Raw genomic sequence first — 15,785 nt, 5'->3', positions numbered from 1 at the left:
TGTGGGTACCACTAGGGTTACCACGTTCGACCGATGTTCTCACGTATTTAGAGGTATAAAGCGAGGGTATTTCAAAATAGTTGAACAAGCTTTTATTGTGAATAAAACTGTCAACAACAAGAGTGTTCAACGATCTTACGTATTATTTTACTTCGAAAGTCTAAACAAAAGAGGTTTTATATTCACTAGTACACTAAAAACCTCTGAAACCAGATAAAATGTCATCAAAAGAAGAAAAAGAAACTGACAATGTCGTTGACAACCTTGATACGTCTGTGGACACTGAGGATATTTTTGTGAACTCCGTTGAAGCTGTGAGGAGATGTTCTAGACAGAACGCGTTTGATACATCCTGGGAGCAGAGTTATTATGCCTCGTTCCCTAAAACAAAAGAGGACACGACACCTCCTTTTGCGAGTGCGATGGTAATGGACGTCAGCCCTGGGAGGGTCAGCAGCTCCACACAAACGGATGACAGCTCCATGCTTAAGAACGCCGAGCCGACAATAGACGTGAGCCTGTCGTTTAGCAAAGACTTCAACTTGCAAGAATCCACGTCGAATGAGAATTCGGAACACTCTTTAGGTAATAAACGTTATAGACGCGCATCTACTGATGACAACAGGGAAGTTCGACCCTGGAAGAAGACGAAAAGTGAGTCGTGTACGTCGAGCTCGTCAGACGTGAACAACAAGCTGTCTGTAGGCCCGTCCACCTCCGGGCACCTGTCCAGCACGTCGGATACGTCCTTTAAGTCCATTAGCAGCAACCGCTCGTACAAAGTGCGCAAGAGACGGCTCAAATCTGACTCTAATCTGTTCAGAGACGCACTCCAAAGGTCGAGGAAGAATATCAACTTAACACACAATTACTCTGAAAATAACACACCATCAGGTAAAACATTTTATTTACACAAAAAAAACTACAAACACAGGGTCGCTCTCAGGAGATACTAATTTCGTGTAATATTTATTTAAAGTGAAAGTAGTGTGTCAGGCGGGATCATAGTAAGTGGAATTCCATGGCCTCTGTCTACCCCAATAGGGAATAGGCGTGAACTTGTGTATTATAGGTATATGTTCATAATATTTTTTAGTTTGGTTAAGACTTTGTATTGTTAATATTAAATTCGTCAGACTTTTCTATACCCGGGACAGCACGCACGGTATGACCCAAATTTTTAAACGTAGATTTTTGTTACAATCTAAACTTGTTTTTTACTCACCCATGACTGTGTCCCACCCCCCACTGCCACTGTTGGGAAAATAGGCTAGCTTCCAACTAGTCAAAACAGTTACTTTTTTCTAAACGTCAAAACGGAAAATTACTGTAGAATTTGTATGAAAAAGCACACTGTGACATCATAGAAAAACGTGATAAAATGTCGGACTTCTTATTACTTTTTTCTTGATTAAAATTCATAAATAAGTTTAATATAAAAAAGTAGTCGTTACATGAGCCATATCAGGGGCCTTTGGCGGCTCAATAGTAACCCTGACGCCAGGCTTGATGAGGCTGGTATTCCACCTCACAACCCACACGATAAGAAGAAGAAGATATAAAAAACAAAATGATTTTGTTAGTTTTAGATCTGTCTTTATTTAGAAATCAGAATTTCATAATTTATATCTTGATCTTAGTACACGACCCATTGCGCCTTGCTACGCCTCGGCGGCAACCGCGCAAATACAAACTTTTCAAATTAATAAAAACTAACAGTAAAAGTATTTTGCATTTGACAAAATGCGTTTGTCAATAGTAACTGACAGAATTCCGGTTGCTATTAACAAGTTTTTACTTTATATTTATAACAATTTTAAGTTATTTTATGATTAAATTCCTTTAGTTTTAATACTGATTAAAACTCACGTAAACACAATCAAAAATACTTTAATATGGGATTATTAGTCTTCAAGATGTTTTACTGCTCATTTCCATCGATTTAGTTAAGTATTTATTAGTGGATAAAATAATAACAATGAGAATAGGTACCTATTTTACTTTCATAACCTTGTTATAATCGATCTTAGCAAGGTGAAAGGTCATCTCAATACGTCAAGATACATTCGTTATTGTGCGTAAAATATTGATAAGTTTTTATTTACTTAAATTTATTTGTAAAACATCCCGGCTCTGTCACCGTCTAATATAGGAGTGACATCATCACGATACCAAAGCTTCGCCATTCAAGTTTGTAATCAAACTGTAACGGTTAAAGCCTTTGACTGTACACAATGTATACAGAGAATTAGAAATGAAATTATTTAAAAATAAATTGGTGCTCGATACTTTTTTTTTAAAACTAACTTTTTAATTTTAAATGATGAGTGCATCGAACGCGAACAGTTTAAATCCTTTAAATGTAGAAAATACAGTGAAATTAGAAGTGGAAATAGAATGTGGGCTGGATACGGCGATGCTGAGTGAACTAGAGTGGTTCGTGTTGTCAGGTGGGACGCCGCGTAAAGAGAGGAGCCACCGGCGGGCCACCAGGACCCCGTCGTGGCGGCTCGTGGACCTCTGCACATGGATCGGACGAAAGGTACCTGATGCATACTGTTACAATTGCAAGCTTTAAGTAGTACCTATTGCATTATCGACTCGGGGTGGCCTCCGTGATCCCATTAAGCTCACGATCCGGAGCTCCGGGGTTCAAATCCCGGTGGGGAAATATGACAAAACACTTTGTAGTCCCTAGTTTGGTTACAAAATTGCAGGCTGATCACCCGACCGTCGGAAAATATGATAATCCGTGCTTTGGAAGGCACGTTAAGCCGATGGTCCTGGTTACTACTTACTGATGTAAGTAGGTACGTAGTCGTTACATGAGCCATGTCAGGTTGTCAGGGTTGCTGAGATAATCCACTTCACATCTCATACGATGTAAGAAGATCAATCCGGCCATGTCGTAAGATGTGGCAGGCAGGATTATGTCCTTCTAAACATGATCCTCATCCTCTCCCACTTCAGGTAGTTGGCCGAAATTGAACACGTAAAATAAATAGGGGCGCGTATTTGGTCGTGTTGTCAATGGCCGTAATGCAGTACCTTGAATTGGCCACCTCACATTTGATTTGCTTGAAATTTCCAGAGTTACCAATCCATCACTGGCCTCTATTCAGACCTTCTCCGGGAGCCCGGGGCTCGGAAGCAGTTCGACAGTCCTCTGGTGGGTGAGCTCAAAGAAATGAAGAAGTTTCTAGAAGAAGTGGACAAGAAACAGCAGCGGCTCGAACGGGAGAATCAGACGCTCAAAGAAGATATGTCCATGATGAAAGAGAAGATTGGCGAACTTGAAGGGAAGATAAGGTAGGGTTTCTGTGAGGGTGGTTTGCTATAGTATTGAGAAGTACTTGAATAGTGGGGTGGACAGAGCCACAAGTAATCAGAAGACATCTGGTAGCCATTTTTGATACGAAGTCCTGAAGTGGAAAGGGAGCTATTACGGGGTGGGTCAGGTGATGCTTTTTAAAAAACAATTTTATTACGCTAAAAGGATTTATTAAAAGAAAATGTATTAAAATTATACAGGACGTAGTAACTATCCGAATTCCAAACCCGAACTAACGATTTCCCATTGAAATGAAACTTGATGGTTCCGGAGTCCTATTGCATTGACGTCAATGCAATAGGAATTGAGTATGCAGTTTTTATTTTATATGATTACCCTGTAATTTAATATATAACAACCCCCCGAATAAGATCGAACATCACCCTTAAAATGATGTGAGATTAAAATCAGATCGAACTTGGATTTCGGTTACATTATATTAAAAATTATTATATTAATAATAAGTTCTTATCGACGAAAATAATAAGTATGAATTTGAAGTTAAGGTGAGTGGTTTTGAGATGCAAGGATTATATTCCTTTTGACTGTGACTGGTGTCCTTATCTCATCTTCCGTGTCTGAGAAAGATTCCTGCACATTCGACATCACTACGGTCTGTGCTACTGGTTTGTTAGAACTCTTTTTATTGTGACATTGGTTAAATATCTGGACTAAGCATGTGGAAGGATTATTTCGACACAGACGTTTTCTACATCTATAAAGTAAATATAACAAAAATATTATTCCTAGGACATAGCTTAACGATATATAATGAATGCCATACTTTTGCATATGAGTTGGACTTTCGATACTATTTAATTCCTTTTCCAGGTAATCTAAATGCACACTAGCATGTAACAGTGTTCATAATATTCATCATCGTGTTGGCATTCCTTTCATACAAACAGTGCAGGAAGAGATTTTACAAAAAGGTACTACGTCACGTGGACAACCGGAGGGCGCAGGAAACCGCCCCAGCACCAACAATGAAGAAATGTTGCAGCAACCATGGCCATCAAACCGTATGAAGAAATTAACCTAAAAAGTGAACAGTAACATAGAAAATCCAGGAACAATTTTATAAAAAATGTTTTAGAAATAAGAATTACGTATTTTAAAGTGTTTTATACCTATCGATTGTTAGTTAAGTTGAATTTCGTATTATGATTTTTCTTTCTCAAAAGGGGGAACTAATGTGGGCTCATGTCAATGAACTTTATTGAGATCACAATCAATGTTAATATATTTACAATAAATTACTTCAGTCTTTCCTGTTCACTCATCGCAATCAGTTGTTTTATTCCAAACTCCACAGCTAGCAATTATCGATACACTTCACACATACATTCGTAGTTACTTATACTTAGTAGGTATACTTACCTATAAATCTAAGTTATCAATATTTGTAAGCTTATTATAAGGTAATTTTGACAATGTTTTGTTCAGTTTAGTCCTTTCACAACAATCATCGAGTATTATGTTAAAGTCAGAAATTGAGTTTGTTACATTGGAAATGTAGTTTTCGGTAATAGGATCAAATTGTAAAGTTTTGTAAAAAGCTTTACAGTTTTTGGCAATTTTAAAATACCAATAGAAAACAAAATTTCATCATAACTGATAGGGTTGTTCTTACAAGTGATATGGCATTTGCCTGGTTCGGATTGGGCAAAGAGCCACCTATTATTACTTATCTTATGAAAAATATCTACATGTCCATGTAACAATTTAACTTCACAAGAATCGGGTAAATTTTGTACTACTTCGGTGATTAAGGTTGTTTCACACGTAGGATTCGCAATTGTCGAATATACGTTCGTTAACACGCACACGTAACACTTGCCACTGATCACTTTACACTTCTCAATATCTTTTATCGGTGAATAAAACATATGATCAGCTGTAATTGCTACATAAGAACTTGTAGGTGCAATAAGTACAAAAGTATCTGGTTTTGAAACGTCGTAAGGAACGGGTAAAGGGATTATATTAAATAGATTATAGGTTTGAGGTAAGACGAGCGGTATCTTGATTAACATAATTATTCTATTAAGGTGATAATAACAAACGAGTTTAGAAATGTCTAATAGCTGATGAATGTTTTGCAGAGTTAGTGATACTGCCAATTCATGGTTTTTAGGAAGAGCATTCCTATGCTTATCTAACTCGTTATACAATTGATAAGGGCTAAGCACAGTAGGATGTAATATATTTAGCTTTGCAAAAAGGATAGCATTATTTACATCATCTATATCGAAAGATAATGTTAAAATTATAGCTTCTAAAGAATTGAATAAAGAACTTAATTGAGATTTTATTTCTAGCTTATCGTTAGAGTTACTAATCTTATTTAACATATTATTCACGGTGTCCATATTCTTAAGTAGGTTTTGTTCGTTTTCATTGACCTTAGACATAGAATTATTAAAATTTGAAATAGTTGACTTAATTACATGTATATTGTCTTTCATTAGGTAAGACAACTGTTTTTCGTCTGTCTGTACCTGTTCAATTGCGTCAGTGAATTTAATCGCATCTTCATTGTCTAAAGTGCCGAAAAAGGTTTTCAGGATGGAGCCCCCAAAATCAATGAGACCTCGTTTTTGACGTCGGGGTTGTTCATCGACAAGTAAGTATGATATAGAAGAAAATTTATTGACATTAGTTATATGTTGATTATGTAAAGCAGACAGAGAGTTAGTACAGTCTGTTTTTAGCTTTGACGATGAAAACGAATTGCAAAATAAATTTACTCTTTCGAATAAGAACTCCGCTTTATCTAAATTAGGTTTAATATGACTTATATCTAAATACGTAACGACATTCCATTCGCCGTTAGTGAATTTGACATCTAGAAGTTTGTCGAAGAAAAGTCCAGGACTATCTCGGATTTGTGAAACGAATTCACAAATAACCGGTGGTGCGGCCCTGGAATAGATAGAGACGCGCGTTATGTTACGGTGATAACGTTTGATCAGCTGCGAGTTTTATTTCGTCATAGTGATGACGTACATGTTTTCTATTTATAAGTAATGTAACGGTGTGGTGTCCATTTAGCTTAATGATTTGAAAAGGACCTTTCCACACCGGTGATAAGGCTTTATTTTGTTTGTGATGGCATTTAACGTATACCATATCGCCAATTTTATAAGTTGTAGGTTTAGTACGTGAATCATAATAGTTTTTTGAGCGTTCTTTTGAAGATATAATGTTTTGTTTAGCTTTTTGTCGGCTGTAACATAAGCGATAATTAAGGGCTCTGACGTAGTCGGTGTATGTATTATTATCCAGAGAGTCAATACTACTCGGGATATAAGGTTTAAAACCCAGCAAAAGTTCCATAGGCGAGAATCCTGTGGTGCTATGGACGTTTGTGTTATACGCAATCATAGCGGTAGGTAAATACAGATTCCACGTATGCTGGTTTTCTCCAATGTAAGATCTTAAATACTCTTTAAGAGTCGAGTGGCTCCTCTCTAGAGCACCACATGTTTGAGGGTGATAAGGAGATGCATATATATGCTTTATACCGAACAACTTTTCTAATTGCTTAAATACATCAGAGCAAAAGTTAGTTCCCTGATCTGTGACTATCATTTTGGGAATACCTATGTGAGATATATACCGAACGAATAATCTGGCCGTTTCCTCGGCCGAACATGTTTGCAATGGATAAGCCTGTGAATATTTAGTCAGGTCGTCTTGCAGTGTAAGAATAAATTTGAACTTATGTTCGTGAGTTTCAGGGAGAGGACCGACTAAATCTAGGAAGACCTTTTCGTTAGGCCTTGTGGCAGTCGATGTTATTATCATCGGCGCACGATTCACTTGGCGCAAAGGCTTATTTATTTGACACGAGCGACAATTTTTTACATAATCATCAATATCTTGGCGCATGTTTTTCCACCAGTATTGAGATTTGATTCGATCAAACATGCGAGATACGCCGGGGTGTCCGGCTGAGACAGAATCGTGATTTTCTTTTAAAATGTTTTTGACTTCACTAGGAGTAGGATATAGTATTGAATTTCGATAGATATTTACTTTGATTCCGGTATCATGGAATAGGAAAGATAGAATGTTGTAAATTTTAGTGTAAACTATTTTGTTAAAAGGATCGGAAAAATCTGAGATTGCGAATTCCTTTTCCTCCAAATACCAGTATTTGATCATATCTCTGTATTCGCGTAAGACATTGAATATATCCTTATAAGACATTTCGTCATAGTGATTGAGACGAATAAATAGATGAGTAAAGACATGCTTATCATTACTTGTGGAATAATAAGTGTTAAGTTCACGATCGATGTCTCGGATATTTGGTTCGCTTGTGGAGGAATTGATGATTTCTGTACAGTATGGGACAGATTCATCTAAGTCAATTGACGTTGGATAAGCTATCAGTTTACACTTAGCTTTAAGTAGAGATTGATTGTGTTCTTCAATGATTGTATTATAAGATACGTCTGGCTGACGGTTTATTTGTAAGAATTGTTCATAAGTTTCGGAAATAGAAGGACTCGGGTCATCGGACACGCGAGGTGATGAATTAGTAGAATTAGAATTAGAAGGATTACAAGTTGAATCGGGATCTCCAAAATCATTTAGAGTGTTGACAGGGCAACGAGATAAAGCGTCTGCATTACAATTAAGTTTCCCTTGTTTATAAATGATTTCGTAGTCGTACTCCTCCAATTTTAGGCGCCACCTTATTAATCTAGAACCAGGGTCCTTGACATTAAAAAGCCATACAAGTGGCCTATGATCGGTGACGATTTTAAATTTTCGACCATATAAGTAAGGTCGGAAAGTCTTCACGCCGAAAAGGATAGCTAGAAGCTCCCTTTCTATTGTGGAGTAATTACCTTCGGCCTTGTTGAGTGTTCGAGACGCATAGGCAATGGGTTTATCCTTACCTGTGTTGCCTTGCGATAACACGGCTCCGACAGCGTAGTTGGAAGCGTCGGTGGTGAGAATAAATGGTTCGTTAAAATTCGGATATTGGAGGAGGGGCGCAGATGTTAGTTTATTTTTTAAAATATCGAAAGATTGTTTTTGGTCGTATGACCATTTAAATTCTGCGTCCTTTTTAAGAAGGGAAGTTAAGGGTTTGGTGATTTTGGAGAAGTTCTCGATAAATCGTCGGTAATAACCAACGAGGCCAAGAAAGGATTTAATGTCTTTGGCATTCCTTGGAATAGGGAAGTCTGTGACTGCCTTGATTTTATCGGGATTAGGTGACACACCTTTATCCGTGATTATATGGCCTAGATAAGCGACCTCGCGACGTAAGAATTCGCATTTATCTGGCTGTAGTTTTAGATTAAATTGACGAAGTCGGTCGAACACGAGTTTTAGTTTTTGAATGTGTGAATCGAGATCATGAGAATAGATTATGCAGTCATCGAGATAAATATAACAATGTAAACCCTGGAGCCCTGTTAGAACAGTGTTCATCAATCTTTGAAATGTTGAAGGGGCATTTTTCAGCCCGAAGGGCATACGGGTGAATTCATAATGTCCTGAAGTGCCATTTGTGATGACGGTGAAGCCGGTTTTCTCAGCGTCTTCCTTTTTAAGTTTTATTTGATGGAAGCCGCTGACGAGATCAAGTGTCGTAAAATACTTGGAGTGACCTAATTGATCGAGGATGTCCGTTATTAACGGAAGTGGATAGATCTCGGTAACGGTTGCGTCATTAAGCTTACGATAGTCAATGACTATCCTCCACTTTTGTTTCCCTGACGCGTCCTTCTTTTTAGGGACTACCCAAACTGGAGCACTCCAAGGTGACATTGAAGGACGAATGATATTTTGTTCTAACATTGTTTTGATTTGGCCTTCAACTTCATCCTTATGGCATTCGGGAAAACGATAGGATTTTACATGGACAGGAGCAGAGTCCTTTGTATTGATTGAATGTTCCAGTGCACTAGTGAAAGATAATGGTTCTCCCTCCAGATGAAAGATATCTGTGTACTGAGAACAACATTCAAGTAGACATTTGGATTCCTCGTTATTAAGATGATTTGCTCGTATAAGATCGAGGACTTGTTGATTCCTATCGGAATGTAAAACGTGGACATTGTAAATGTCTTTAAAATCATCTTGAGATGATATTTGTGTTGAAGACTGCTTATCATATGGAGTGAGATTCACGCGGTAATCTCGAATGATGATCTCTGATTCAGTAGTATTTAGAACAGATAAGTTAACTCGACCATTGGGTTTGAGAAGAACGATACAATTTGCAATATATACGCCGTCCGAAATAAAATGGTCAAGGACTAAACTTTCTTTAAGATTTTCGTACTCCTTTAGATCATTAGAAATTGAGCATTCGATTATGGCTTCTGATCGCGGAGGAATGGCATATGTGGGCCGATTGAAGCGGATTGGTAGAGAATGACCTCGCATATACAAACAGTTGCGAGAATATCTAATATCGACATCTAAAGTTTTAAGAAAGTCGTTGCCTAATATGCCATCGTAATTTAATTGAACATTGTCACTAATAGCATGAAACTTGAAATCGAAAGTTATAGTGGAAGGATTTTCGGATGACGTAATGCAATTGAAATTGATTTGGAATGACCCTAAGGTTTCACAATATGAGTCATCATCGCTAAGTCCCTTTAATTTAATTTTTTCGTTGGATAGTGAAGGTTTATTCGTAAAGTTTGCTAGTTTAGCTATGCTGACGGTTGAACCGGTGTCGATTAAGAAACATAAAGGATGTTCCGCATAATTTGTTTTTAATAATATATGCGGTAATGAAATTTTATGTGAAATTGTGTTTACTTTATATATAGTATTGTTTTCCGACGAAGTAGAGATAGAACTTACAGGACCTTCACTATTTTGAGGGTTTTCAGGATTTAGCAATGGATGACTATTTTGACTCAACGAAACAGTGTCTCTCGTAATATGAGAGGGTTGAGATTTAAGGGATGCAATATTTTTATTGCGACTCAACGAAACAGTGTCTCTCGTAATATGAGAGGGTTGAGATTTAAGGGATGCAACATTTTTATTGCGACTCAACGAAACAGTGTCTCTCGTAATATGAGAGGGTTGAGATTTAAGGGATGCAATATTTTTATTGCGACTCAACGAAACAGTGTCTCTCGTAATATGAGAGGGTTGAGATTTAAGGGATGCAACATTTTTATTGCGACTCAACGAAACAGTGTCTCTCGTAATATGAGAGGGTTGAGATTTAAGGGATGCAATATTTTTATTGCGACTCAACGATACAGAGTCTCTCGTATGAGAGGGTTGAGGTTTAAGGGATGCAATATTTTTATTGCGACTCAACGATACAGAGTCTCTCGTATGAGAGGGTTGAGGTTTAAGGGGTGCAATATTTTTATTGCGACTCAACGATACAGAGTCTCTCGTATGAGAGGGTTGAGATAGAGATTTTGAATTAGATTGGCTCTTGGATACAGTGACTCTCTTTGGAGAGTTTTGAGCACAGGCATTAGCATAACTTAAGGAAGCAGTGACACGAGAGGATTTAGAATTTACTTTTGTGTCTAAACGAGCAGAATTACGTCGACACGTGTCCGTAATTCTGTTTACTAGTTTAAATTATCGTTATCACATAGTTCGCACGGGCCATCCGAGTTGTTATACGACTCCGGCTCCGATTGCGCTTCGTCCGCAACATGATTTATAGGAGCCGTGGGATTGTTGTTTTGATAATTAGAATTTCGTTTGGAATTATTATGTTTTCGTTTAAAACATTCCGAAATATCATGGCCCGGTTTTTTACAATATCTACAATTTTTTTGTGATATCGGATTTTGTTGCGATGATATAGAATTTTGAAAGTTGCGTTTTGGTTTGGAGATACCTTCCGAATGAGAATGAGCTTGCTTGTTACGATTAACCTTGTACACGAGGTTTTCAAGCTTCTCTTCTTCGAGAGCTATGTTAATGGCATCGTTCAATGACCTCGGTTCCCGGCATCGAACGATTGTGCTCAATCGTGGTGATAATCCTAAATTGAACGTAAACAAGGCAAGGTCTTCGGTCATAGCGAGTCGACCGACGAGCTCCTTTTTTAGGGAAGCTGAATTGTGTATCTCCGATTGCAAGGATGTTAAGCAGCTTTCGATACGCAAAGCGAATTGTGCAACAGTTTCGTTAAATTGTTGTTTACATGATTGAAGATCTAACAACAGATGATTATAATGCTTCCTTTCTCCAAAGTTTTGATTTAAGAATAACTTTAATTCGTCAAATGTTTCAAACACTTTGTTAGAACATGCTACCTGTGCTTTGCCTTCTAATTTAGCTATAATATATTTTAATAATATTATTTTCTGGCAAGGTGAAGCCAGATCAAGAGCATTTTGACAATTTGTCAGAAATGCGGTTAGGGTTTCTCGATCACCCTTATATGGATTAATGAAATTACAGAGAACCTGAAGAGGACAAGGTTCAGATATGAAAATTTCAGGAACCTTCTTCGAAGCTGAAGGAGTTGATGGAGGTTTGCTTTCCGCCATTATAAGAGGTAAGTAAGTACGTAAGTATGTAAATAGGATTTAGGTAAGTATTAGGGTTAGATTATTATTTTAGATTTTGGATTATTAAGACAGGTAATATAATAGGAGATATTTAGGAATATTTAGGAGATATTTAAGACAGGTAATATAATAGGAGATATTTAGGAAACGACTAAGTGATACAAAATTTAGAATGTTAAGATTAATTAAAAGAGAGTGGCGAAGCAATTACAGTGAATCAAATATTTTACTCACATTAACACCAGCGCGAACACCACGTTGTAAATCTTCATTTCCAGCGAAATCAGGATACGTGCAGGAAAGCGGCAGCGAGGTGACGGCGGCGGCAGCGCAGCGGCAGGAAAAATATATGACGGCGATCGACTGGCAGGCTTACTCTGACAGTTTTGTTGTTGACCCCAGGATGCAGTCTCGGTGGTCCACCAGCAGGCTTCTCGAAGTAAGGCTTACTGTCGTGGTTAGACCTCCAGATAGACGGCGAGTATCGGCGAGCTGATGCGGGGAAGGTAGACTGTCGCCGTTTAACCGTACTTATTAATTCGACGGTGAGTTAGAAGATTTTGAGGAGTTTGACGAAGTGACGAAAATAACTTGAGAACTTGGAAGTCACTCCGGAGTCGGGTTGGCGATGACGAGCGGACAGGAATAGCGTATTAGTTTATAAGTTTGTAATTTCACAGACGCATCACCAATGTTCCACACAATTTTATGAGATTCGTTTACGCGAACGCGTTATGGAATACCAGGAATCGACGAAGAAACGGCAAAAATTCACTGGTATCCCACTTCTGACACCACTATTACGGGGTGGGTCAGGTGATGCTTTTTAAAAAACAATTTTATTACGCTAAAAGGATTTATTAAAAGAAAATGTATTAAAATTATACAGGACGTAGTAACTATCCGAATTCCAAACCCGAACTAACGATTTCCCATTGAAATGAAACTTGATGGTTCCGGAGTCCTATTGCATTGACGTCAATGCAATAGGAATTGAGTATGCAGTTTTTATTTTATATGATTACCCTGTAATTTAATATATAACAGAGCAGAACGCTGCGTTTTGATTGGCTCTCTCAAGGTCCGAAAGATGTCGAACGTTCGCGATTGGCCCGTTGTCCGGCAGCTATTGTCATTTGTTTTGAGAAACGTACTTCTGGTATCAATTAAATTATTGAGAAGAATTAGATTCTTCTTCATCATTTTTAACGGGATTTTCTTTCTAGATTGGTAGTTTCTAATTTGTCATTGACTCAGTCGTCTACCCTTACAGGAAGCAGGAAAGCCAGCTGAGCCTCCCTCGTTCGCCCCCGAGTGCGCCTCCGCCTCCGCCGCCGCCGCCACCCCCTCCCCCGCCGCCGCCACCGCCCCCATCCCGCTTGCCCGTGCGCTCGCATACTATCCCCAGGTAGGATTAACTTTATTTTTGAGGAGAAAGTAGTGTTTTTGTGTACTATTTTGTTTTGCTATAATAGCAACCCTATCCCCAGATGTGGCTCCGCTCCCCCAAGGATCGTTGGCCCCCGCCTCACCATCACCCCACAAGACATTGCCAATGTTAAGCTTAGGAAAGCGAAGGTAAGAATAGTTTCCAATCTAGTCTAATAAGTTAGTTTCTTTTTTATTTTATTTATTCAAATGAAAAACTTAAACGGTAGATTTACAAATCATCCAAACTTATGAAGTGACTTATTAAGTTTTATTAAACGTTAATTAAAATACGAAATTAAAACACGCAATGTCATAGCGTACGGTTTCATGGAAATTCAGAAACGCAACAAACGAGTTGTTGATTAAAATTCGTATAAAACAGAAGTTTTTTATATTTTACTAAAGTGGGACATGCGCGGATCAGAGATAAAATTATAAAATGGTAACCTAGTAATACAATCCAGTACTTAGTGATAAAAAAACATTTATGTATTATTAAATATCTCTAATAATTTAACTACGAATTTTAATTAAAAGTACGACGTTCGTCCGGTATATTTTTGATGTTTCGTAAAATGTATCTCATTTGACAAGGTCATTACCTAGCCTACTCTTGTTTCCAGGACAACCCTCACCGCTCGAAGCCTCTACACGCAGAGCAGCAGCCGCTGGTCACGCAGCAGATGCTGCAGACGACGCGAGCCAAGCTTGGCAGAGCGCGCCCCGTCGCCGCCTCCACGCCTAAACAACAGCTCTCCGAACTCGAGAAGTATGCACCTACTTACTAACTCCTTTCTATGCATACTAAACAACCAGCGATAGTCCAATGGGTCAGCGTTGGGCTCAAAATCTTGAGGTCCCGTAGACGTTTCATAAGTCAGGCCTTTGGCGGCTCAATAACCCTGATACCAGGGTTGATAAGGTCGGTCCACCTCACAGGTCACAACCCACACACGTCAGAAGTTACAAGCCACACCTCACAAGTCACAACCCACACCTCACAAGTGACAAGCCACACTTCATAAGTCACACCTTGCAAGTCACAAGCCACACCTCACAAGTCACAAGCCACACTTCACAAGTCACAACCCACACCTCACAAGTCACAAACCACATGACAGAAGAAAGGCAGCAAGGGTAACAAAGGGAGGATCAGCGGCGCGATAAATACCGCGGATTTCGACTTCGACCAATAACCGCAACGAATGCTACCGTGTAAGTCGGCTGCAGAGGCTTATGAACTTATAAATGTATATTTAGCCTAAGAAATTTTGTAATGCACTGTACCTATTTTTTTGTGGAAAATAAACGTTATTATTATTATTAAGTATCTAGATAAAGATCGCACCGGTGGTACGACTACTTATTGATAAAGCTCATGTGAAGCTTACGTTATGTAAAAAGCTTATTATAAGATTAATGATAATCTAAATGATAAAAATGCCTGATATTAAATGTGTTTCTCTAGTTATCAAATAACTTGTAATATATGCCTACATTGATTTAAACGTTGTTGCTGTGTTGCAGTTTCTTGGCATTTCTTCTCTTCAGCCATAACACCTTGCCAAATGACATAGATTGAAAAATGTTTAATTGAATTTCAATAAGTTTATCTATGATAATTACGTTGACTTTTGATTCTGCGGTAGGTAAACGTCCAGACTACAGTAAAATATAATATTCAAATCCTTATATTAATCGTTATTTACAGATGTCTACTACAAGAATCGTCAGTAATATCCCTTTACCGACGTCGAGTGGCGAGGAACACTTTCCGAAGCGCGGAAGAGCTACGAGTGAAGCCCTACCCCACATCCCGGGGGCCCCGTTCACCAAGGTCCCCGCGGTCAAACTCACTGCCTAGGAGAACGCCAATATCACCGTTAAAATTACCAAATGGTACCTCAAAAACGTAACCAATGTACGTAAACATGCGAAGGTGTCAGATAAATTACCTACGTACTTATTTTATTTAGATTATGCGAAGTGGTTTTAAATATCGAACGGATTATAGAAATTCATTTCGATGTTAGCCTCAGGTGCCTGGCGAGCTAATGTTACGGCCCTGCCCTGGATGGATACGGCCCTACGGTATGCCCGAGTTTAAAAAAAAATATTTTGCTTTAATACGATTAGATTTCAAAGTTAATTTCTTTAGTAAGAAAATAATAAATGCACAAAATAGAAATAATGTGCCAGTATAAAACTTGAGTTTCCTGTTGAATTTAATTTTATCCCATCGTTAATTACTACGAACTTATCTTATTTTTTGAAAACTTTATTTACCTATTAATGATGTTAGCGTTGTTGGCTAATAATAACGTTATATTACGGTGGTTTTAGCAACTGGAACTGTGAATTTTTGACGATTTTATTGTATTAATTAGTGATAATTCAATGTGAAATGATTATATTATTAAAATGTGATTTAAATAAATATGAATGATTATCTTATATTTATTTGTAATTCTAGATTAATTTCCCAGGTT

The 15,785-nt window shown here is 38.0% G+C and overlaps 1 protein-coding gene across 1 annotated transcript; it reads left to right on the top strand.

Moving 5' to 3' along the window:
• Positions 1 to 67: 67 nt before the first annotated feature.
• Positions 68 to 15,750, top strand: LOC126373132 (bromodomain-containing protein 4-like). Its single transcript, XM_050019154.1, has 7 exons — positions 68 to 894; positions 2,451 to 2,542; positions 3,092 to 3,309; positions 13,139 to 13,273; positions 13,356 to 13,443; positions 13,920 to 14,065; positions 15,008 to 15,750. The coding sequence occupies exons 1-7, from the start codon at positions 219 to 221 to the stop codon at positions 15,210 to 15,212; spliced, it is 1,560 nt and encodes a 519-aa protein (XP_049875111.1). The 5' UTR covers positions 68 to 218; the 3' UTR covers positions 15,213 to 15,750.
• The last annotated feature ends 35 nt before the right edge of the window (positions 15,751 to 15,785 follow it).

This window comes from Pectinophora gossypiella, chromosome 15, assembly GCF_024362695.1.
Source record: "Pectinophora gossypiella chromosome 15, ilPecGoss1.1, whole genome shotgun sequence".
In the NCBI taxonomy this organism is placed as follows: Eukaryota; Metazoa; Arthropoda; class Insecta; order Lepidoptera; family Gelechiidae; genus Pectinophora; species Pectinophora gossypiella.
This window is presented reverse-complemented; position numbering and strand designations above follow the sequence as displayed.